The sequence below is a fragment of the Odocoileus virginianus genome, chromosome 28 (assembly GCF_023699985.2).
Source record: "Odocoileus virginianus isolate 20LAN1187 ecotype Illinois chromosome 28, Ovbor_1.2, whole genome shotgun sequence".
Classification (NCBI taxonomy): Eukaryota; Metazoa; Chordata; class Mammalia; order Artiodactyla; family Cervidae; genus Odocoileus; species Odocoileus virginianus.
The window spans coordinates 34,288,322-34,312,446 of NC_069701.1; the positions used below are offsets into that span (position 1 = coordinate 34,288,322).

The window sequence follows — 24,125 nt, forward strand, 5'->3', positions numbered from 1 at the left end:
CTTGGGCAAGAGACTTGGCTTCTCTGGACAAAGGGAATGAGGCTAATAACAGACACCAGGTCTTCAGGGCGATTGGGAGCTAAACTCATTAAGCACTTAGAAGGGCGCTGGGGCCTGGTGGGCACTCAGTGGGAGCCCCGTCAATATCATCATCATCATGTCATCGTCACCATTACAGGCTGGGAGGGTGAAGTGTCTCACTGCACGGGAAAGGCCTGTAGGATGCCTTGCATAGAATAAACTTCTATGGTTATTAACATACTCGGCTCTAAAAGTGCCCGGCACACAGCAGGCACTCAATAAATGGGACCTTCAGTTAACTGGGGAGGACGGGGTGGGGGCCAGAGTGTGATCGGAGTCCTAGAATCTCGGCCTGCAGCCTGGTGACTCCCAGCTTGAGAAGCTCCCCTTGGCCCGGGCGGCCACTGGCGATGCTTGGTGGGTGTCCCTTGTTCCCGGCCGGGTGAGCCCAGGCAGGAGGGCCTGTCCCAGGCAGCGCGTGACTCCTAGGAGGGCTTAGCCATTCATTAATCACCTAAGCGGGGCTCAGCATTCTTGAAATGCCGGCCAGGGCCAGGGAGAGGCCTGGGCCAGGGGTTCCTGGGGACCCCAGTGCTCTGGGCGCTGGGGAGTGACGGGAGCCACTGTTTGCTGAGCACCCACTGTGTGCTGGGCCTCTTATATACCTTAATTTGTTTCATCCTCAGAACAACCCTTTAAAGTGTTAACTGTTCGTGTCCCCATTTTACTGAGGAGCTTGAGGCTCCGAGAGGGTGAGTGACCTGCCCAAGGTCACACAGCAGGGAGTAGGTGATCTAGGATTTATTACTGGACCTGAGGTCTGTTCCCAGGGTTCACCAGGGGAGGGGGCATGAGGTGCAGACCCCAGACTCAAGGCCTAGGGGCCTGTGGGAGGGGTGCCTCCTGCCTCAGTGGGGCCAGCCAGCCCAGGCCAACAGGGTGGGTGGGGCCAGCCTCCATTATCGGGGTTGACGCATCTCCCACGTCAGCCCCCTTATCACCCCGCCCTCCAACTCTCCCTGCAAGGTGACCCCGGAGGGGAAAGGCCAGTGCCTCCCCCTCTCCTCCACTGCTGATTCCCGAGAGCACGGGGGCGCCTTTTCTGAGAGTCCCTCCCCTTGGTGGGGCCAGGCCAGGCCAGGGGGAGGGCCCGGGGCCCCCACTGTTCCTCACTGAAACTCCCTGAGGCTGTTTCCTCCTCTCGGCTCAGCACCCTCGCCCTCATTATGAGGGTGGTGGGCACACACACTGAGGGTGGTCTGGACGCTCCTGACTCCGACCCTGACTCCCTCTCCACCTGCAGCTGGGCCTGGGGTGCAGGAGTCTCTCCCAACCCCATGTGCCGCCCCCACCCAGGATGTGTGGTCCAGCCCAGCTAGGCCTGATGCTCCCGGCTGCCTGCAGCTGGGCCGTCTGGAACCGCCGCCTGGAGGACAGGGCAGGACAGAGTCAGCAAGTCTGGGCTCAAGTCCCTGAGGGTGGCGGCACCTCATCTGCTGCTCATGGCACCCTGTAAGACGGGGACATGTTCATCCCATTTTACAGACAGACGAAGGGACTTGCTTGTGTCACACGTCTGGGAGAGGGGATGGAGGGGCAGGAGGCGGTGGGTCTGTCCAGATTCGGACTGTGGGCCCCTCCCCTCCTGGGGGCAGTCCAGGGGGCCTTGTGGGCTGGGGGCGGCAGCGTCCCTGCCTGCCGGCGGGGCAGCAGGTGGTGACAGTGAAGGGCTCTCCCTCCACTTGGACACAGGTGGGGGCGGTGCCAGATCTCTGCCCTGGCTCACGTCCACTCCTCCCCACAGGCCACGACATCAACGGCGCCCTGGAGCCCTCCAACATAGACACCAGCATCCTGGAGGAGTACATCAGCAAGGAGGATGCCTCTGACCTGTGAGTGGCCCCGCCCCCAGCCCCTCACCTGGGAGGCCTGACAACACCCCGCCTCCAAAAGCCGCTCCTCCCCCTCCCCCAGCCTCGGAGCCCTGTGCGGGGTCCACGCTGCCCCGTGGGTGGGGCCCCGGGAGGGACTGGGGCCCCCGCTGGCGCTGAGCTTCCTCCCTTCTCCGCAGCTGCTTCCCTGACATCTCTGCTCCAGCCAGTGCGGCCTCCTACCCCCACGGGCAGCCAGCGATCCCCGGTTCCAGCGGGGTCCACCACCTGAGCCCCCCGGGGGGCGGACCCTCCCCGGGGCGCCATGGGGCCCTCCCACCCCCGAGCTACAGCGCCCCGCTCAACTGCAACAACAACAACGGCATGGGTGTTGCTCCCAAGCCTTTCCTGGGGGGTTCTGGGCCCCCCATCAAGGCAGAGCCCAAGGCTCCCTATGCCCCCGGGTAAGTGAGGGCAGGGAGTGCTGCGGGCGGGGTAAGACGCAGGGGTCCAGGGCCAGGCAAGGTGTGGATGCATTGACGGTGGGCCTGGGGCCGAGGCTGGGCAGTGGGGAGCGGGCTGCCCTGTGGGTAGTAAGGTGGGGGTGGGGGGGAGGCTCCAGGGGTAGGCCGAGGAGGCGCTCACGGCTTTGTGCTGAGGCAGTGGGCAGCTGAGGGTCTGGAGCAGGGGAGTGATGAGGGCTGATGTAAGTGCTAGAAAAGGCTCCATCCTGAGCTGTGTGGAGAGTGGGGGGAGGGGCTGAGACCGGCGGCAGGACTGTTTGCATTCAAGGGCACTTCCATAGGCGTGCAGGCACCCCGAAGCCCTCACTGCGCTGTTTTCTGCGGCCCCAGGGCGCTGGCTGATGGGGCAGGTGTGGGACCTGAAGCCAGTGCAGCTGTGGGGACACGCCAGGCCCCACCCCAGGTCCTCCCCGGCTCCTCTCCAAGGAGTCCACGGCCCCGCCTGACCCAGGGGCTCAGCCTGGGCCCGGCTGTGACCCGAGGCTGCAGGTGGCCACCGGCCCAGTCCACGTAGACGCAGGGAGTGTGGGTCTGCCAAGCTCTGCAGAGGCGCTCAGAGAAAGTTTTGGGTCCCCCCCAGGCTGAGGCAGGGGGCAGGGGACCCCGTCTCTGAGTGGAAGGATAGTGGGGTGCTGGGAGCACTACACCCGTCTCCAGCTCCACTGTTCCCAGCCTTCTGGGACTGCAGGCAGATTCTTTACCAGCGGAGCCACCAGGGAAGCCCATCCTTCCGGGTACTGACCCGCAATCTCCATTAGGGTCTCAGCACCCCCAGCTGTAAAGGGAGCCCCAAATGCTTCCGCCCTGCCACGTGACTGTGGGACCCGGGGGAGGAAGCCCAGAGGAAGAACTGGGGGACAGTGGCCATGTCCTGGCTTATGGGGGAGGCCAGGCAGGGGTGAGCCGTTGCGGCAGAAGGCAGCTGGCTGCTTGAGGCCCAGACGCTGTCCCTAAGCCGCCGACCCTGAAGGGCAGGGAGGGAAGAGAACTAACACCACCTGACAAGTGTCTGCTGGGTGCCCGCTGCTGTACCCCAGGCCTCTCTGTGAGCTCATCAACTGCCCCAGTAGTCAGCTCCTGGGGGACCCCAAAAGCAGCCAGCCTGTGAGTAGAGCCCCGTCTCCCTCACAGCAGGATTCAGATGGCCCACTGAAGCCATTTGCCAGGGAGAGAAAGCGCGTGTCCAGAGCCACGCAGACACTCCGTGGGCCCCGGGCGGCTCCCACCGCCCCACCCCTGCCAGGCCCTGTTCTAGGTGGAAAACAAGTCAGGCCCTTCTCTCCTGCAGTCTGGTTGAGGAGGGAGTTAGTAATCAGTAAATGAGCAACTCGAGCGCTGTGAGGAATTATGAGGAAGAAGGCGAGGTCGTGTAGACTTGGCACGTGTGTTTGCAGGGGCTGGAGGGAGAGAAGGGCCTTTACACAAGGCCACTGTCAGGGCAGTGCAAGCAGCAGGCAGGGGACGGACGTGGAGCTGGAGAGGCCCCGGTCAGCCCACCGGGCCGCGAGGGCCACAGCAAGGACCGGGTCCCCATCACTTCTTCCTGTTGTCCTCACCCAGGGAGCCTGGGGGAGCCGGTGGGGGGGTGGCTTGTTCAGACGAGCTTGGGGACCCTCAGTCAGCCCAGGGCCGTGTCTGCAGTGACTGGGCTGCCGCAGACACTGCCTGGGCCTGACAGTGGCCAGTCTTTCCAGATTTGGGGGTCGCGATGGCCAGAGAGCCAGCCCCCTGCAAGTGGCCACCGCCCTCCCGTCTGGGCAAGCGCAGGGTTCATGCAGGACGTGCTGACCTCTCAGAGTCGAGTTTGTTCTTTCTCGCCCGAACTACTGATGATAACACAAAACCTCTGAGCGCAGGCCTGGCAAGCTGGCTCCCTGCCCAGCCCACACCTGCCTGTGGCAGGGCAGCCCCTCCGGTGACCCACTGACGTTTCCCAGGCCCAGCCCCCTAGGGCCCCCTAGAGTTTCCAGGAAGTGGGGCTTCAGTGGGTGCAGTAAGGAAAGAGCGGGCCTGGCCCTTGGGTCTGGGGAGGGAATCCTTGAACCCCTGAGCCAGCATCAGGGACACAGGTGACAGGCCCCCCAGTGACCCACAGGTCTGAGGGGATGCAGGGTGGGAGCCCAAGGCCCCCCTGACCCGCAACTCAGCCCCAGGCCCTGCCGGGCACCCCAAGGGGGCTGGTAAAGAGAAATGCCTGTGATGGGGGTGGGGGGAGACCTCGAGGCCTCCAGACCCCGGGCCTCTGGGACCCTGCCCCGCAGAAGAGCTGCCCGTCCCGTGGCCCAGCCAACAGCCCTTCCCTCTTCTCCACAGCACCCTGCCAGACTCCCCCCCAGACTCCGGCTCCGAGGCCTACTCCCCCCAGCAGGTGAATGGTGAGTCCGGCGGGCACCGCCCTCCCCCTCTGGGGTTTGGGCAAGTTGGTTGGGGCGGCCTTATCGGGAGGGAGGGAGCAAGCTGGGGGTGGGGGGGCCAGCGGCCGCCCAACAGGCCCAGATTATCGCTGGTCAAATACTCCCCGGCGCTGGCTATTGTTTCCCCGTGGGCGGGTGGGGAGCCGGCCGGCCTCTGAGCAAGTGTCCCTGCCGGTGATGCCACCCGCCTGCCCGCCTGCGCCATCATGGACGCACCCTTCGGCGGTGAGTGGACGGCTGGGGGAGGCAGCCTGGGTGCAGGCCTCGTCGCTGGCTGGGCCCACTGCGCCTTGGGGGGTGCTCAGGGGTGCTGCGGCCCCCAGGTGGCCAAGAGCAGAAGGATGGCAGGCAGCCGTCTCCCCACGGCCCAGAGAGGGGTCAAGAGTTCTGTTTATCTTACCAGAAACATCTCTGGAATGCCTCCTGGGGAACAAAGGGAGCTGGGGCCTCCCCCCTCAGGCTGGGGGGCTGGCCCCTGGGAGCCTGGTAGAGGGGCTGCCGGAGGGAGGAGGCCCCCCCCCACCGTAGGACTGTGCTGGGGGTCCCGGGAGACTCCTTCCTGAAGTCCAGAGGAGAAGCAGGCCTGCGAGGGGCTTAGGGGAGAGCCCTGGGATATGGGTCCTCTCCAGGGAGCTGGGCCAGGCCCGGCCCCGAGGAAGGAGCCGGCTCAGATGGGGTGAAAGGCTATCGACCCCCTGGACAGGGTCTGGCCTCCCCGCCCAGACCTGCAGTGGGATTGGGCTGCCCAGCCTCCTTCCACGTGGGATAGGTGGGAGGGCAGCCCCCAGGCTGGGCTCAGGAGGGGGTGGGTATGAGGAGACCCTGCCCCAGGGAGAGCTGGTGCCTGGAAACCTAATGTCCACTCCACCGCCCCTGGCTCTCCCACAGACCCCCATCTCCTGCGCACCATTACCCCCGAGACCCTCTGCCACGTGGGCGTGCCCTCCCGCCTGGAGCACCCGCCCCCACCTCCAGCCCACCTGCCAGGCCCCCCGCCACCCCCACCGCCCCCACCGCACTACCCCGTCCTGCAGCGGGACCTGTACATGAAGGCCGAGCCTCCGATGCCCCCCTATGCCACCATGGGGCAGGGGCTGGTGCCCCCCGACCTCCATCACGGCCAGCAGTCCCAGATGCTCCACCAGCTGCTCCAGCAACACGGAGCTGAGTAAGAGCCGGGCAGCCTCCTGGGGGGTGGGGAGATGGGCTGATGGGGCCCGGAGGGGCGGCCTCAGGGCAGCAGCTGCAGGACAGAGACAGAGGTAGGAGCAGAGATGAACCCAGAAAGGGCAGAGGCTCTGACCCCCCAGAGACGGGGGTCAGTGAATGTATATGTATATGCCCAGCAAAGCCTAGGGGATTTACAGTCAAGGCCACATGCTCACCACTAACTTATTTGATGAGCATGGTCATCCCTGTTGCCCAGATAGGAAAACTGAGGCTTGGTGGGGGCAGGGAGGTCATGGAGGTAGGAAGGGGCAGAGCCACAGCCTGAACCTGGGCTGGTGCTCTTACCCATATAGCAGTGACTTTCTAACCACCACGGAGTCCTCAGGTTTCTGAGGAGATTCTAGGTGTAGACCCAGAACTACTTTTGCTCTGACTCCAGCTGCAGAATTATCTTTTTATCAGTTTTGGACATTTGAGATTTTGTGAAAGATTTCATTCAAGGAAATATTCCACTGGCATAGTTTTTGGTAAACCAGAAGGGGAAGGGGTGCTGTGTAGCCCCCCAGATCATCAGCCTCTTTTCCAGGAAACTCTACCAATCTTGGTGGTCCAGACCCTCTGGCTTGTTTCTGGAGGCTGCCCTCCAAAGAGCCCTCACTATAAAGGGTGATGCTGAGAATGACCCCACAGGCAGGGACAGACTCATTCGTTCCACCAGCGATTCTGAGCACTTGGTGCACCAGGCCAGTTGCTGGGTGTGATGGGACACACGGACGAGTCAGGTGTGGTCCTGCCCTCTTGGATCCCACAGCCTGGGGGGCAAGGAGGAGGGACAGACACATGATGATATGCACAGAAGACGCGGGCTTCCTGCAGGAGGTGTCCACTGGGCTGGGCATATCTTGCTGGAACAGGGCAGAGAGGGGAGCAGGGATACTGCTCAGTGGGAAGGGTCCTGGGGAGGGGCTGGTCCCCCATGATGCACACCTGTATCCCCCAGGCTCCCCCCACACCCCTCCAAGAAGAGGAAGCACTCGGAATCACCTCCCAACACCCTCAACGCCCAGATGCTGAACGGAATGATCAAACAGGAGCCGGGGACTGTGACGGCCCTGCCCCCGCACCCAGCGCGAGCCCCTTCCCCACCCTGGCCTCCCCAGGGCCCGCTCTCACCCGGGCCTGGCTCCCTGCCCCTCAGCATTGCCCGGGTCCAGACGCCCCCTTGGCACCCACCAGGTGCCCCCTCACCAGGTACACGGCTGGCCTGCTCGGGCTTCTGAGTTGGGGGCGGGGCCCGGGGCTCTGGGCCCATGGCTGTTCCCTCTCTCCAGGTCTCCTGCAGGACAGTGACAGCCTCAGCGGCTCCTACCTAGACCCCAACTACCAGTCCATCAAGTGGCAACCACATCAGCAGAACAAGTGGGCAACACTGTACGACGCTAACTACAAGGAGCTGTGAGTGATTCGTGCCCCTCCCCTCAGTGAAGAATCCGCCTGCCAATGCGGGAGACCCGGTTCCATCCCTGGGTCGGGACAATCCCCTGGAGAAGGAAATGACAACCCACTCTGGTATCCTTGCCTAGAAAATCCCATGGACAGAGGAGCCTGGCGGGCTACCATCCATGGGGTCGCAGGAGAGTCAGACACGACTTAGCGACTAAACCACCACCACCCCTCCTGGTCATGCCATTTGGGCACCCCCAGCCCTGGCTTCAGGATCCTGGAGCAGGGCTGGAAGCACCCCAGGAACAAGATAGTCCCCCTTTCACAGAAGAGCAGACGGGCTCAGGGCAGAGCTAGGACTGCCACTCAGGGCTCCTGATTCCTGAGCCGACCCGAGGCCTCCTTAAGAAGGTGGTGTCGGCCAGGGAGGGGCCAGTGGGGGCGAGTCTGTCAGCAGTGGGTGGAGAGGGGTGTTTTCTGGCTCCTCCTCCCCCTCCCCTCCCCCTCCGCATTCCAGGAAGGTAGCCGGAAGCTGAGTGTCAGGGAGGCCCTTCCAGCAAGCCCCCTCCCTGCAGGGGAGGGACCAGTGGGCGGGGGAGGACTGGTCAGAGGCTGCCCCAGCATTCCTAGCTCTGCTGCAGCACCCACCCATGCGGATTCAGCTTCCTGGGACCCGGCCAGGAGCACTCTGGGACCACTCCCCTCACTCCCACGGAAGGCCAGCGAGGGGTGAGCGCATGGCTCACCATCAGCTCACTTTGGACCTTGCCAGGCCTGGGCAGGGTATCCGAGACTTGCCTTCTCACAGCTAGTCCAGCCTCCTGGAGTTGGGGGTCCCAGGCTCTGTGGGGTTGTTAGTGCGAAGCCCTCAGGGCTGCGACAGGGAGCTGTCCAACTGAAGTAGTGGCTAAAGGATCCTTTGAGGCCCTATCCAGGTGGCGGGGAGAGGTCTTTTTATGTCCAGCCGTATGGCCTGGTGAGGACCCCCCCATTCCTATGGCCATACTTCTCAGGTCAGCCCTGCCACCCCAAGTCCCAAGGCCAGGAAGTTGGCACCTGAGGTCCCCCCATCAGTGTGGTCCAGGAACTTTCTGGGTGTTTCCTGGGTGGTCAGGCAGATAAGCAGAGCCCAGGGAGGGAGAAGCAGTGAGCCCTGCGTCTTCCCGTAGATGTTAGCCGGGCCCAAAGGCCTCTCCAAGTTTGGCAACATTCTCCCTGCCCAGCTTCCTCCAGGCAGGCCTGGGCATCGGGGGCACTGATTGTGCCTGGTGACCTGGGGGAAGGCGGGCCAACAGTCTCCCTGTTTCCTACCCCCTGGAGATCCCCCGAAGAGCCCAGACCTAGAACACCTTCCCAGCAACAGATGGGTAAACTGAGGCTGAGTCCAGGCTGCCCAGAGAGCCCCTTCCCCACCCGGTAGGAGTCAGGATGAGGATGTCTGGGGGCTTGAGCAAGCTGGTGGGCAGGGGCTGGGCCCGTGCAGAGCTGGCGCCTGGTTCCACCGTTTCCATGGCAACCAGCTGTCAGGCACAGTGAGGCTCTACAGACGCATCCCCTCTCACCCTGTCTCCCTGGAGGGAGGGGGCTTCGGGCAGCGTTCTGGGAAGAAGCCAAGTGTGGTGGGCTGTCAGGCCCCCTCGTCAGGAACTCACTCCCGTCCTAGGGTCTTGCCCAGCCTCCCCCATCACCCGGGCGCAGTGGTCCCAGGCACGTAAGGGAAGGGTATTGACCGAGGCATTGTCAGACCAGAGCTCAGATCCTCCTGGGGGGCTCAGTTTCCATTTCTGAGAAGTGGGAGCAATCCCGAGAGAGGTTTGAGGATGGGGGCACCAGGTAGGAAATTGGCTTGGGGACATGGTCACGGATGGGACAGGCAAGGCAGGCCGGGCTGGGGGGCCTCGGTCGAGTGTCCTCACCTGCCCCCAGGCCCATGCTCACCTACCGCGTGGACGCCGACAAGGGCTTCAACTTCTCGGTGGGCGACGACGCCTTCGTGTGCCAGAAGAAGAACCACTTCCAGGTGACGGTGTACATCGGCATGCTGGGCGAGCCCAAGTACGTCAAGACGCCCGAAGGCCTCAAGCCCCTGGACTGCTTCTACCTGAAGCTGCATGGAGTGAAGGCAGGTCTGGGGCTCGGCAAGGAGGGTGGGCGGGAGGCTGGGGGAGCCAAAAGAGCCCAAGACCAGGTGAGTGTGTCCTGAGGAGGCTCCTGGGTGCTGAGTCCAGCCGCCTCTTCCCACCTGAACTCCCGTGCCCGCCCCTTAAGGGTCATGCCCCCCAGCCCTCTTCTCAGTTCCGCTTCCCGTTTCCTTCTCTACCCTGTGACCCCAAGTCTGTGCCCCCAGCCAGGACCCCGCTCCTGACCCTGCCGTCAGCTGCCTCAGTATAGCATCCCCAAAATTAACTCCCTGCAAACTCGCCCTCCCTAGGCTCTTCTCTCCGGGAATGGGGCTCCAGGGCCCTGGTTACCCAAGCATGAATCTGGGACCTGCTTGCCCATCTCTCACCATCCATTAGTCCCCGCTCTGTCTCCTGGAACGTTCCACACCCTGGTCCCCTCCTCTCCTCCCCACACCTCTGCCCAGACCAGGCCGGCCCCCTCCTTATCTGACCACCTACAGCTGGACTCCTGTTCCACCTGAGACACAGGCGAGCCCAACATTCCCCATTCAAGGCCCCCAGGACCCTGTCTCCCCCATCCACCCCAGCAAGGCCCTGACTGCTAGGCTGAGCCATCAGAGGCTTTCGGGACCCCCATCCTCACCCCGGCCCTGGTTTGCTGTGCCCAGTCACAGCCCCCACCTCCCCCCAGGCAGCTCCTTCTCTGGGACGCCCTCTGAACCCCACTGCCTGCCTCCTCCCCTGGCTGACCACTCCTTGACCTTCGCCGTTTACTCTGCTGCCTCCTTGGGGACACCTGCCCTGAGGCCCATCTTGACTTGAGGCCCCTCCCTGTCCAGCACCTCCACAGTGGTGGTGGTTGGTTTTGAGCCCATGAGCTCCCTGATGGCCTGGCCACGTGTGTCTCCTTCCGTGTCATGAGTGGGGCCTGGCATTGCTGTGGCTCAGCCAGTGCTCTGGAGGGCTTGAGAGGCCTGGGAGTGGGATGGGGTCTGGGGAGTGTGGTTTTGGGTGTGATTGGGTGTTTGTGGATGGGCTTCCTGGTTGGCTTAGCAATGAAGAATCTGACTGCAGGGCAGGAGCTGTAGGAGACATGGGTTCGATCCCTGGGTCGGGAAGATCCCCTGGAGAAGGGAATGGCTACCCATTCCAGTATTCTTGCCTGGAGAATCCCATGGACAGAGTAGCCTGCTGGGCTACAGTCCTTGGGGTTGCAAAGAGTCAGGGCCGAAGTGACTTAGCATGCACGTATGTGTTTGTGGAGGTTGATTTAGGATGTGTACTTGGAGATGGGTGGAGTGCGTGGATGTGAATTGGTGGCCGGCAGAGTTGCCTGTGTGTGTGCTCACGTGTGTGCACATAGGCGGGGAGAGTGGTGTGGGTGTGGGCCCATGGGGCCACGGCGGTGTAGGAGAAGGCACAGGAGTCTATGGCCGAGGGGAGGGTGGGCCTCAGTTCCCTCAGGAGCTCCCGCTGGGCTGGGCCTGGGCTGAGAGGCTGAGGAGGGCAGGACCAGGTGGGGAGACCCTGGGCCCTGAGGTGCCCTTGGCCTCTGCTCCTCCCCCAGCTGGAGGCCCTGAACCAGTCCATCAACATCGAGCAGTCGCAGTCGGACCGAAGCAAGCGGCCCTTCAACCCCGTCACGTGAGTGTCTGAGCTGTGTTGGGGGGATGGGTCCCCAGGAGGGCTCCCCTGGCAGGAGCTAAGAAGGGCCAAAGGCACCCACATCCTGCCCCTCCCACACATGCCTGACCCCGGGGCCCCACCGCGGCCTGGCTCTCCGCAGCCCCCCTTCCCTGGTCCCTGAGTACCCTGCCCCTCCTCTGCAGGGTCAATCTGCCCCCCGAACAGGTCACGAAGGTGACTGTGGGGAGGCTGCACTTCAGCGAGACCACCGCCAACAACATGCGCAAGAAGGGCAAACCCAACCCCGACCAGAGGTGAGCGGGCTGCGCCCCTGCCCGGGAGCCCCTCCATTTCTGAAGACCAGGGGCTGGAGGGTGTCTCCCCCCACCCCCCAGCTTGCCAGGCACGGAGTCCCAGAAATTGACCCACTTCCCAGATGAGGGACCTGGGTTTCAGAGCCCTTCACCACTTACGGATGGGAGAATGGAAGCTGGCTTCCTAGCTGTTTCCGCCCCCTAGTGGAGACTCAGGTTCCTTCTCTGTACTGCGTGCTTAGTCGGCGTACTGCGTGCTTAGTCGGCGTACTGCGTGCTTAGTCGGCAGTCGTGTCTGACTCTTTGCGACCCAAGGGACTGTAGCCCCCCAGGCTCCTCTACCCATGGAGATTCTCTAGGCAAGAATACTGAAGTGGGCTGCCATGCCCTCCTCCAGGGGGGTCTTCCCGACCCAGAGATCGAACCCACGGCTCTTCTGTCTCCTGCATTGGCAGGCGGGCTCTTTACCGCTGACTCCACTTGGGAAGTCCCTCCTTTGTAAGGTGGGGTGTTCATGCTCTCCTCCCAGGCGTCTGGGGGAGATGACCAAGTGCACTGTACATCTGACCCAGGAAGGTTGGTGGAGGTGGAAGGGGAATGGGGTGGGACCCTGGGCGCCTCTGAGACCCTCTTGTGTCCAGGTACTTCATGCTGGTGGTGGCCCTCCAGGCCCACGCACAAAATCAGAACTACACGCTGGCCGCCCAGATCTCAGAACGCATCATCGTCCGGGTGAGGGCCACCTCCCCACAGGGGGCTGAGAGTCCTCCCCAGACCTGGGAGAAACAGCGCCCAGGAGAAATACAGGGTCCTCAGGGGTCAGGAGCTGGAGTGCTGATTCTCTGTGGCCCTGGGCAAGGCTCCCACCCTCTCAGGGCCAGTGTCTCCTTCACAATTAAGTGTGGAGGTGGCCAGGACCTGGTTGGTGGCTTTTCTGAAAGTTGCAGACAGTTTAAGGACAGTTTAAGCTGAGCATGGGGTGAGGAGCTCCTGCTGGAGCTGGAGGGGTGGCTGCGGGGTTTCCCCCTTTCCCAGGGCGCTGCGCATTCCCCAACCCCCAGGACTGATCCAGCCCCAACTCCTGCCAGGCCTCCAATCCAGGCCAGTTTGAGAGTGACAGCGAGGTGCTGTGGCAGCGGGCGCAGGTGCCGGACACGGTCTTCCACCATGGCCGTGTGGGCATCAACACGGACCGGCCGGATGAGGCGCTGGTGGTGCACGGCAACGTCAAGGTCATGGGCTCGCTCATGCACCCCTCTGACCTGCGGGCCAAGGAGCACGTGCAGGAGGTGGGGGCAGGGCCGGGGGCGGGGACTCCCTGAGCGGGGAGGAGCCGGTGGCAGGGGCGGGCTGTCTTGTGGGCGGGGCCCCGAGAGGCGGGGCTCCAGGGGAAAGGCATGGAAGAGGCTGGCCCTGGGTCTCTGGATCCTGCCACGCTGGTGGTAGCAGGGTCTGCCCCCCCACACTCCTGCCACCGGACGGGCCCAGGAGGGGAGGGGTTCAGCTGGGCCCTGGCTCCCGCGCAGGTGGACACCACGGAGCAGCTGAAGAGGATTTCGCGCATGCGGCTGGTGCACTACAGGTACAAGCCGGAGTTTGCCGCCACTGCCGGCATCGAGGCCGCGGCGCCAGAAACCGGTAAAGATCTAGGGGCTGGGATCTGGCATCTGGTAACCCCGCCCCTGTCCCCTGCCCTCTGGAAACCCTGCTTCCAAGAACCCCTTCCCTCGACTTGTGGAACCTCGCCCCTGGGAATCCTGGCCCTCTGGGAGGCCTGCCCGTTCTCCCAGAGCCCCTGCACTTTGACACTGGAAGTCTGGCACTTGTGGCCCCGGGATCCTCCCTGCTCTGCTCCCTGGATAAATATTGCTTTTATTCTCCTGGATCTCTGTCTCCTTTCCCTTGTGGTCCGTCCTTCCGGGAGTCTGCCCCTAGCCCCGCCTACCCCGCGGAACCCCACGCCTTGATCCCTGGAACTGCCACCCTGTCCCTGGGAAACTGCTCCAGGGCCCCCTGAGTCTCAGATTTCTGGCTCCCAGAATTTCACCCTCACTAGTCCCAGCCCCTGCCTACGTTATGGTGCTGTGGGCAGTCCTCCCTCCAACACACTCTTGCCTTGTCCCTCCCCAGGTGTCATCGCTCAGGAGGTGAAGGAGATCCTGCCCGAGGCCGTGAAGGACACGGGAGATGTGGTCTTTGCCAATGGGAAAACCATAGAGAACTTCCTGGTGGTGAACAAGGTCTCTGGGTGGGGGAACTGGAAGGAGCCCAAGAGGCAGAAGGGTGGACCAGCTGGAGGGCATTCAGCACCACCCCCCACCCCCAGAGAGACAGGGCACTGAAGTGCAGAGAGTCCGAGCATCCCCCCACCCCAGTCTTCTCTCATGCTGATTCTAGAGCCCCTTCCCCACCCCGCAGGGAGAGGTGGAGGTGGGAGATGAGGACTTGGCCAGTCTGTGGCTATGTGATCAAGGGCGAGAGGAACCTCTTGAGAGTCATCTCCTCCTGCAAAAGGCGGGAAACAATTCCTCCTTACAGTCCCCCAGTTACAGCTGAGAACTTCTCATGCTATTTTGTTATTCAGTTGCTCAGTCATGTCCGACTCTTTGTGGCCCATGGACTGCAGCACGCCAGGCTTCCCTGTCCTTCACCATCTCCCAGAATTTGCTCAAATTCATGTCCATTGAGTTGGTGATGCCATCCAGCCGTCTCATCCTCTGTCATGGGGTTATGGCAAAGTTTAAACATGTGGTTTGTTGAGGATGATGTTTGTAACTTTCATGGCATGAGGCTGGGTGCCAGTGAGCATGTCTTAGGTCTTGGCCTCTGCTGAAGTCTCAGACACCGTGTCCATCAGAGGGGAAGATGGAGGCGGGAGGCTCTGAGGACCATGGGTTCTGATCACAGGTGGGGATAGGTGCAGAGGTGGGATGGTGTTCAGAGGCAGGAATGGGGAGCCAGGGAGCTGAGGCTGGACGAGAGGTGAGGCTGGCCGGGGTGGGGCTTCGAGGGCTCCCTCCTGCTCCCCCATGGGCCCGGGGCCCAGGGCTCCCAGGGGCTGACTGTGCCCTCGACACTGGCCATCGCCTGTGGCAGGAGCGCATCTTCATGGAGAATGTGGGTGCCGTGAAGGAGCTGTGCAAACTGACAGACAACCTGGAGACGCGCATCGACGAGCTGGAGCGCTGGAGCCACAAGCTGGCCAAGCTGCGGCGTCTCGACAGCCTCAAGTCCACTGGCAGCTCGGGCGCCTTCAGGTGGGGGCGTGGGCTGGGGGAGGGCCAGACCCCCTTCCCAGGGGCACCTCTGACCTGGTCCTCTTGCTGCAGCCACGCAGGGAGCCAGTTCAGCCGGGCAGGCAGCGTCCCCCACAAGAAGAGGCCCCCCAAGGTGGCCAGCAAGGTGAGGGTGGGCAGGATGGGGGGCAGGCTGGACTGGGGCCTCCCCATCCTCATGGCGCTCCCTAAGTCTGGGCCTTTGTCCCCTTTCCTCTTGGTCCTCAGTCATCGTCTGTGGTCCCAGACCAGGCCTGCATTAGCCAGCGCTTCCTGCAGGGAACCATCGTGGCCCTGGTGGTGGTCATGGCCTTCAGGTGACTGGTCCTCCAGACTCTGGGGGTGGCTGGCTTGGGGCGTCAGGCTGCTGGCAGGCCCAGGCCTCGGGGAGCAGGAGGCCGGGGCCCAGGAGATGAAGTGGCTGAGCTCTCAGGCAAGGAGTGGAGGGCTGCCTCATCCTGTCTCCTCCTCCCCGCCCCTCCCCGGGACTGGGGAGACCCACATACAGCCATCACTTTGGGAGCCTGTCCCCTGGGACCCACAGGGCCCCATCCTGGGGAAAGGGCACTGGTCCGTGGCCCCAGCTCTAACAACAGCCCTTTCCCGTGGCTCCCAGCGTGGTGTCCATGTCCACCCTGTACGTGCTGAGCCTGCGCACTGAGGAGGAGCTGGCGGAAAGTGATGGGTATGTCCCTGGAGGCCTGGCTGCCAGCCACCACCAGGCCAGGTGGGGTTTGGCCAGGGTCAGAGGAGCCCTGGAGAACATTTCCTGTAAAGGGGGCTCCACCTCCAGATCTCAGCCCGCCAGGGTTTTTTGGGGGGGTGGGGCAGGGGGTGGGTCAGAAGGCCCCCTGGTTTGGGGGGGAGGCAGCTGCTTTGCTGTCGTGCTGAAGCTGGTGTTGCTCCCTAGCCTGCTCAGGGCTTCTCCAGGTAGCTGGGCCTCTGAGGGGCCCTGGTTAGAGCAGGGGGTGGGGGAAGGAGGGCCAGGGTGGGGCCTTGGGCTCTTCTGCCCACTGTCACCCTCAGCCCTTGGGCCATCTCTGACCGTGTCTTCTCTCTCTCTCCTCCCCATGCCTGTCCCCAACCCTGTTTCCTCTCTGCCACCCCTTAGCTCTTTTGCCGTGTCTACTTCCTGTCTTCTGGCCCTGCTCCGGCCCCAGCACCCTGGGGGGAGTGAGGCCGTGTGCCCATGGTACGTGTCTGGACCAAGCCTTCTCCCCACTGCCTCCTTTCTGCCTTCCCTGTCCACCTCCTCACATCCCTCCCACTTCTCTGCGACTCCCAGCCCAGGCTCGCCCAGCCCCTCTGAGCTCAGCCCACGCTTCCCCAGCAGGTCCAGCCAGAACTTTGGGACCACTCAGCTCCGACAGTCCCCCGTGACCACTGGGGTGCTTGGCCCACAGCCCTCTCTGCTGCTGGGTGCGTGCCGGGGGTGGGATTGGAGGAGGTAGGACGGGGAGCGCTGGGTGTGTCCTAAGCGGGGAGTTGTGCTGACCCCTCCAGCTCATACAGTCTCTGGTTTCCTCAGGTACCACCGGCCCGACCCGCTCAGCCCCAGCTCCAGCGCTCCGCACCTTGGACCTGTGCTCTACCCGCCCCTGCCCGGTCATCTGCTGCTCCTCGCCCAGCCCCACCCCCTCCACTGACCCCAGTCTAGGCCCCAGCTTTAATCCTGGTCCTGGTCTCAGCCCTAGTCCCAGCCCCCCCACCAACCGCTCAGGTATGGCTTGCATGGGGCCCGGGGTTTGGCTTGAGGAGTTTTTACATGAGGCCTAAGAAAGGCCCCAAGGACCCATTAGTGGGAGGGTCTGATCTCCTGGAGCCCAGAATAAGGTTCTGGAAAAAGATTGAGACCAAGAGACAGATGGGAGTGACCTGGAGTCCCATGGGGCCCTCGAGACAGCTGGATAGGAGGCTGCCCATGCCCTCCTCTCAGCCTGGGCCTGTCTCTCCCCACAGGCCCCAGCCAGATGGCCCTGCTGCCGGTCACCAACGTCAGAGCCAAGTCCTGGGGCCTGTCAGCCAACGGCATTGGCTACTTCAAGCATCCAAAGAGCTCAAACCCCGTGGCCAGCCCTGTGGTCCCCTTCCCTGGGGGCCAGGGCAAAGCCAAGAACAGCCCCAGCCTCGGCCTCCATGGCCGGGGCCGCCGATCAGCTCCTGAGCCTGGCCTGAGCCCTGCTCAGCCCACTCAGGCCCAGGCTCAGCCAGGTACCTGCCCTACCCTCTGCCCAGTTCAACCTAGCCTTGCAGGGCTCACTGGCTGGGGCGCATCTCAGCCCATCACTAGACTCCCCAGGTGCAGAGTCGTCAGTCCACATTCACTGAACATGACTGAGTCCCAGGAATCAGTCCAGGCTGATTCTGTAGCGTTGTATCGATGGCCTTGGTTAATCCTCAGAATACTCCCATGAGAACGGAATCGTCCCCATTGTTCACATGAGGAGATGGAAATTTGGGTGAAGTGACTTCCTGGGATCATACAGTCTGTTAGCAGCAGAGATGGAATTTGATCCCACGTCTGCCTGGCTCCTTCTGTGTCACCCTGCCAGGGCAAGGAGGGTGCTGTGGTTCCCCCCAGTTTTCCAAACCTCAAGCTTTTGGTTTTAACAAAGCTGCTGCTGCTGCTAAGTCGCTCCAGTCGTGTCCAACTCTGTGCGACCCCATAGACAGCAACCTACCAGGCTCCCCTGTCCCTTGGATTCTCCAGGCAAGAACACGAGTGGGTTGTCATTTCCTTCTCCAACGAATGAAAGTGAAAAGTGAAAGTGAAGCTAGAGGACCCTTTAGTGTATTCGTTTTCAAACTGGGTGTCTCCGAACCTCCCCCACCCTCCACCCCAGGCTGCCTAGGAGGTTGAAGGGGAGGCTGAGAACCTTCCTGGTTTCAACCAGGCACCTCTGGCTCTAGGTACTGGGCCTCCTCATCAACTTTCATTTGATGGGTTTTGTGGCTTAAAAAAAAAAAAAGAGCTTCAAAACTGGTTTGCTGAGATTAAAGTTCAAAGTGATGGGGAAACCCCACGAGGCAGACGCTCACCAGGCACCATTTCCTGGGCCCCTGCTCTGGGGCTGGCTCTGTACAGGGCACCCGGGGGTGATGGAGATGGATGAGCCCTGCCCCCAAGGGCTCAGAGACATGAAACAGCGGTGTGGCAATGCTCCCCTCACCTGTCCTGAGGGGACACAGAGGCGGCTTGGTGACTGGTGAGGGCACAGAATCTGGACTGAGGTGGGGAAGTCATCAGGGGAGGCGTCCCTGAAGGAGGTGACATGGAAGTTGAGTCTCTGAAGGACAGGGGATTTGTGTATGGGAATACTACCATGGCTGATTTCAAGCTACCAACTTGACATCCCTGAGCTCCGAGTTGGAGAGAAATGTGTGCAGTCAGGAGCAGAGTTCTAAAGAGTGGGCTCCTGGACGCTCCTGGCAGGGGTGTGGAAGACCCATCCCTGCTCCTGGTTGTTCTGGGTCCATCAAGGAGGCAGACCTCAGGCTCATGGGAACTAGGGAGTCCTGGGGCTGCTGGGGAAGGTGGTGGTGTGACCTCAGTCTAAGTGGGAGCTGGAAAGAATAACCTGAAACTTATTCATGCTAAAGTGTGAATGACTGATCCAACTCAGGCAAGGGAAAATTTGACTCCTCATTTGTGTCCTGACTTGTCACCCTCCTTTCTGCTCCAACAGCCTCTCTCCTTGCAGACCCAGTGCCATCCCTGACCTCCATCCAGGTGCTGGAGAATTCGATGCCCATTACTTCCCAGTACTGCGCTTCAGAGGATGCCTGCAGGTGGGCTCGGCTGCCTCCCTACATGCCCCCAGGACAGGTTCCCTTGGGTGACATGAGGTCAGGGAACAGGATCTTGCTCCCCTCAGGGAGAAGTTTCCCTCACAAGGTGGGGCAGCCCCTTCCAGGCCCTCGAAGGGCTCCCCTCTAGTCTGGGGGCTGAGGAATTGATGGGCGTTAGGGGTGGGGTGGCAGGGTGTCCTTGGGCTGAGGAGCCAGCTTGGCCCTTTCAGGCCTGGAAACATCACCTACCACATCCCCGTCAGCAGCAGCACCCCCCTGCACCTCCGCCTGACCCTGCAGATGAAGTGAGTGCCGGTGCGGGGGATGGGGTGCAGTGGTCCTGGCGATCTGGGGGATGGGGGCCCTGAGGGGGCGGCCGGCTCTCCTGCCTGCTGCGTGCTTCACTGGCTTTGTGACCCGGCAGTCTCCGGGCCTCAGTTGCTCATCTGTGAAATGGGCTGTGAAGAGTGTGCGGGATGGGGGATGGGAAGGGGTCTGTAACCATTGAGGGCCGTGACGGCTGCGCCTCATTGACTGGCCGAGGGGAGTCAGTGGCCAGGTTCTGTGGGGAGAGGGAGGCCGAGGGGAGGGCTGGCTGGGAGGGGGCTGGGGTGGAGGAGCTCAGAACCCCAATTCCCCGCTGACTGGGCCTTCCCCAGCTCCTCGTCCCCCGTGTCCGTGGTGCTGTGCAGCCTGATGTCAAAGGAGGAGCCGTGCGAAGAGGGGGGCTTTCCACAGAGCCTTCACGCCCATCAGGACACCCAGGTATGGGGCGACGGGGAACCCGTGGGCCAGCCAGGCCGGAGCTTCCTCTCCCCAGCACAACTGAGCCCCCAAGTGGGTGAGGAGCGGGAGCCAGGGTCAGAGCAAAGGCATCTCCACAAGGGACCCTTTGGGACCTGGGCCTCTGTGCCCCAGGGAGGGGGTGTGCACGCACCCCTCCATGGCAAGTGTCTCCCGGCCCTGCCCTGCCCAAGGCCTAGCCTGGTGGAGACAGAGGGCTCCTGGGAGCCCGGCAGGGAGAGCTGACCTTGTCTGGTTGCAGGGTCAGGATGCCTGCCTGCAGGTCGTGCTTGATTTAAGACGAGACCTGAAGGATGATACGGGATGAGCAGGGGGAAGGAAAGGGGACAGCGTCCCAGGAGTCGGGGACAGCGTGTACAGCGGCCGGGCCACCAGGGAGAGCATGGCATGCCGGCAGAGTTGGAAACATGGTGATGGTCGTGCCTCAGCGGAGCCGGGGAGGCTAGACCTCAGGCTTGGGCGGGGGCGGTGACCCGGTCCCATCTGTGACTTTGGAAGGTCTTGGGCTGCCTGGAGGGGGCTGGGAACCAGGCGGCTGGGACCCAGTCATCGTCCGGCTCCTCTCTGGTCACATGACACTCAGCACAAGTTAAGGCAGTTTCTTCTCGCCAATTCGTGTGTTTATTCAATCAGTATTTCTTAGGGCCTCCCCTGTCCCTGGCCCTGGGCTGGGCCCAGCTGAGGGGAGCCAGAGATGGGGTAGAAACAGACCACACCTTCCAAGAATGCAGTCCCTCACCAATGAGAAAAGAGGTGCAGAAGTAGCTTGCGTAGAGGATGGAGTGCTGAGAGCCCTAAGGAGGCTCAGGCCTCGGGGCCTGGCAGACAGGGGAGAGCAGAGAGGGGTGAGCCCCAGCTTGGCCACATGTCACCGTGGGAGTTTAGGCAGGTAACTCAGCAGTGCCCTCATCTATAAGCAGCACCTCCTCAGCAGCGTGTAGCGAGCACAGGCTTAGTGAAACACGTCCATGGGCCCGGAGCACAGTGTGAGGGAAGGCAGTGAGACAGGAGGCCGTGGACCCTCAGGGCCGGGCACAGAGCATGCAGACAGATGGTGGCCCCTGCTGCTCCCCAAAGCAGAACTTTTGCCCTCCAGTCTCTCCTGATTTCTGCTTCTCCCCTATTGTTGCTCAGCTGGTAAAGTATCCGCCTGCATGTGGGAGACCTGGGTTTGATCCCTGGGTTGATAAGCTCCCCTGGAGAAGGGAAAGGCTACCCACTCCAGTATTCTGGCCTGGAGAATTCCGTGGACTGTATAGTCCATGGGGTCACAAAGAGTTGGACACGACTGAGCGACTTGCACTTTCCTTTGTAAAACCTGCTACAGAGCCCCGGGGCTGTGATGGCCATGGCGAGGGAATGCAGGTTGTGGGGATGGGGGTCTGTGCCGCTGTCCTGACCCCTCTTCTTCTCCCTCCCCAGGGCACCTCCCACCAGTGGCCAGTAACCATCCTGTCCTTCCGCAGATTCACCTACCACTTCCAGGTGGCATTGCTGGTGAGCAGGGCACCCCGCCTCCCCGAGACATTCAGTGTGGGGCTTGGGGGAGAAGTGAGTGGGGGGCGTTGGAGAGCACATGGTGGGACTTGGGGCAGAGTCAAGCGATGACCGTCAGTAGGGGGACCGCCTCCTGCCTGGCCCTGGAGGCACTTCACTGGTTCCCCCTGCCCTTCCACCCAGGGTCAGGCCAACTGCAGCGCGGAGGCCCCCGTCCGGCCGGCCACGGACTACTACTTCCACTTCTACCGCCTGTGTGACTGAGCTGCCCTCTGGAGGCAGCGCCACACCAGGGCCCGGGGGTTCCCGGGCGCCCCTTCCACACTGGATGCAATGGTGTTACACTGGAGCCCGCCGCCGGCACTTCTTTGGAGACTGAGCCGGCTTGGCCCTCCCCGCGCCTGGTGAAACTGGAAGTCCTCACACTGGAGCTGCTGTTCCCGCTGGCGGCACCCCCACACCATGGATGGAGCCAGAGAGAGACCTGCCGGGCCCAATTCACGTCTATCCAGACACGGCCGATGCAGGCCTGGCGATGTCAGGTGCCCAGAGGCGGGGGAAGCTGTGACTCTGTCCAGAGCCCACCCTCCCTGCCTCCCCTTCTGGCACTGGGAGCTGTCCCTCTTTGGGGAGAGCACCTGTCTGCCTTTGGTATTGGCGGGGGCTTGGCTCAGAGACCTGGCCGAGTCAGGAGTCAATGGAGGGCGGACAGCCCTCAGTCTCAAAGCTGCTCCCTGGGGAGAGTCAGGGAGCGGACGTTTTAGGGTTTGACTGTTACTGTACTCGGACTTCTAAGCTTTAAGCGTGGCCCAGGAGGTCTCTTCTCCCTGGAAGAGCTTGGCTCCAAGAGCTCCCAGGGCAGCTGAAGCCGGCCCTGGATGGGCTGGCGACTGACCATGTGCCTTCGATACACTCAGTGCCTGGCCGAACCAGGGGCGGGGCCAGCGGGCCAGGTAAGCCTTGGACCCTAGAACCTGGAGTATCCCAAAGTGAAGTTCCCTGTACAGCCACACAGCCTGGGCTCCGGGGAGTTTCCACTGGTCTCTGAGCAGAGGAGCCGGAATCCCTGCACGGCAGCAGGCTGGTCTTGGCTGGTGGATGAGTGGATGCAAATAGCTTTTGCTGTTATTAATGAAGTAATTACTAAAATGCACTTAAACCAGGGCAGGAGTAGAAGAATGGAGATGGAGAGTCCCAAATGGGCCAGAGCTCTGGGGGACACTTGAAAGGCAGGGCCCTGGCTTTGATCCGTCCTTGGGTGCCTAGACACCCACCCCACTCCGACCAACAGGATGGGCCTCTTCCCCCTCTCCTGTCTGCTGGTGGCTTCACCTTCCCAGATCAAGGGCCCCATGCTGGGCTCGGCCAGCCAGGCTGGGGGCCCTGTTCTCGGCAGTAGGCCTCAATTCTGCCCATCCTCTGGAGCAGAGCAGTGGGTTTGGGTTACTGAAGTCTTATCTCAAGTGCCAACATTAACCTTTCTTAGTGGGTATCTGGACCCTTCTGAGGCCACAGCCAGGCTCATGGAAGGAGTGGAAATCACTGCGTGTCTGCCAAGGGTTCAGAAATGGGGACAGAACTGCCGTCTTCGCCTGGTGATGTTCTGCCACCTCTGGGAGCCAGGCCTTGCCCCTCCTGCCTCTTGTTCTCAGCTGAGTGGGAGCCTTTCAGGGGAGACCTGAATCCTGAGAAGCCTAGGAACCACGGGCCCCGTTCTGCTACGGACATCAAGCACTTGTCCACACTGGCGGGATGGGGGGTAGCCAGGATACCTCACCTCCCAGCCCCTCCGCAGTGGGATTCCATGCCCTTCTTCTGACATAGGAATTAAGACAGTTCCCCACACCACTGCTTCCCTGGTAGCTCACCTGGTAAAGAATCCACCTGTAATGCAGGAGACCCCCCGTTCAATTCCTGGATCAGGAAGGCCCACTGGAGAATAGGCTACCCACTCCAGTATTCTTGGCCTTCCCTGGTCTTCAGCTGGTAAAGAATCCACCTGCAATGTTGGAGACCTGGGTTCAATCCCTGGGTTTGGAAGATCCCCTGGAGAAGGGAATGGCTACCTACTCTAGGATTCTGGCCTGGAGAATTCCTTGGACTGTATAGTCCATGGGGTCACAGAGTCGGACACGACTGAGCGACTTTCAGGTCACCACACCACACAGGTGGCTGAGCCTTACGTAGCACTACTGTTCTTTCCCCTATTGCGGGAACCCTCCCTAAATGCCATAAACCTGCCGAGCCTTGCCCCTTGTGATAGGATTCTGGGGCTTCCTCAGTGGGGCTGCAGGCTTCTTGGACCACAGCCCCTGAACTGGAGTTAAAAAGTGCTTAAACTGGAAAGTGACCCTCCACTGCCCCCTGGAGCCACTTGGACACAGCATCGCCCCAATCTGGTCAGCAGCTGGCTGTTACCATGCCTGGGGAGGGGGTCCTCTGTGTGGAGGCTGGGGCCAAGTAGGGGCTCCAAGCTGCTCAAGGCAGGGGGGCAGGGAGGGGGGTCAACCTTGGACCAAAGTTGCCTTAAGCCCAGGGAGGTAAAAGGGCTTCAGGAAAGGCCAGTGGGCCACCTGCTGGAAGCTGACAGCTGCCCAGTGGGTGCTGCTGAGTGGGTGTCTTGGCTCTATCCCGTACCTGTGGTCCAGCAACCCACCCCTCCCTTCCTCTCCCATTTGGCATTTACTCCCGTAGCCACTGGGTGAAATCTCCCCAAGCTTCAAGCTGTATATAGGGCCTCTCAATGCACAAGCACCCCCGCCCACGTTACAGCCCCCAAGGAAGCCTGCATGTGCATAGCGCACCCCCTCCCTCCCACGTAACTGCCCCCCGCCACCCTGCCCCGAGCTGACTCGTATTTATCGTACCAACTCTGACTCGAGGGGGCAGAGGGAAGCGGCCCCAGGCCTGCTTGCTTCCTGTCCCCTGTTCTTTTCTGAAGTAAATATCCGTATATAAATAAATGTATAAATACTGCTTTGTATCTGAGCTTGCTTCCTGTCTTCTTGAGATTGTTCTAGGGCAGGGTGGGGGTGGGGGGAGGATGGGGTCATCTGTGGGGCTGGGACCATGTGGAGCCCCTGAGCCTGATAGATGCTCTGTATGCCATTATCCCTCGTAGCTTCAGGCCTGGGAACAGGACGCGGTAGCCCCTTCCCCTAGCCACACCCCACGGACCTACAGCTGCCCAGCCTGGGTTAGAAGGAGGGACAAGCTTAGCTCAGCTTAGGGACAAGCTGAGCCTTTTGAGGGTC

General features: G+C 62.0%; 1 protein-coding gene across 10 annotated transcripts in view; it reads left to right on the forward strand.

Moving 5' to 3' along the window:
* Positions 1-23,859, forward strand: part of MYRF (myelin regulatory factor) — a 35,064-nt gene extending 11,205 nt beyond the window's left edge. Inside the window, exons 2-27 of one of the 10 annotated variants that reach the window (XM_070457462.1) lie at positions 1,826-1,913; positions 2,093-2,356; positions 4,730-4,791; positions 5,719-5,998; positions 7,001-7,251; positions 7,332-7,455; positions 9,370-9,565; positions 11,134-11,210; positions 11,396-11,506; positions 12,148-12,238; positions 12,595-12,795; positions 13,033-13,144; positions 13,637-13,746; positions 14,603-14,763; positions 14,836-14,908; positions 15,010-15,098; positions 15,398-15,466; positions 15,893-15,973; positions 16,112-16,200; positions 16,310-16,501; positions 16,741-16,992; positions 18,483-18,570; positions 18,801-18,875; positions 19,230-19,335; positions 20,797-20,871; positions 21,055-23,859. In XM_070457462.1, the coding sequence (XP_070313563.1) occupies positions 1,826-1,913; positions 2,093-2,356; positions 4,730-4,791; positions 5,719-5,998; positions 7,001-7,251; positions 7,332-7,455; positions 9,370-9,565; positions 11,134-11,210; positions 11,396-11,506; positions 12,148-12,238; positions 12,595-12,795; positions 13,033-13,144; positions 13,637-13,746; positions 14,603-14,763; positions 14,836-14,908; positions 15,010-15,098; positions 15,398-15,466; positions 15,893-15,973; positions 16,112-16,200; positions 16,310-16,501; positions 16,741-16,992; positions 18,483-18,570; positions 18,801-18,875; positions 19,230-19,335; positions 20,797-20,871; positions 21,055-21,135 (3,398 nt within the window). In that variant the 3' untranslated portion in view covers positions 21,136-23,859. Of the gene's footprint in view, positions 1-1,825; positions 1,914-2,092; positions 2,357-4,729; positions 4,792-5,718; positions 5,999-7,000; positions 7,252-7,331; positions 7,456-9,369; positions 9,566-11,133; positions 11,211-11,395; positions 11,507-12,147; positions 12,239-12,594; positions 12,796-13,032; positions 13,145-13,636; positions 13,747-14,602; positions 14,764-14,835; positions 14,909-15,009; positions 15,099-15,397; positions 15,467-15,892; positions 15,974-16,111; positions 16,201-16,309; positions 16,502-16,740; positions 16,993-18,467; positions 18,571-18,800; positions 18,876-19,229; positions 19,336-20,796; positions 20,872-21,054 lie in introns of all 10 variants that reach the window. The other 9 variants (XM_070457463.1, XM_070457460.1, XM_070457461.1 and 6 more) reach the window with 9 other exon arrangements.
* Positions 23,860-24,125: the final 266 nt, after the last annotated feature.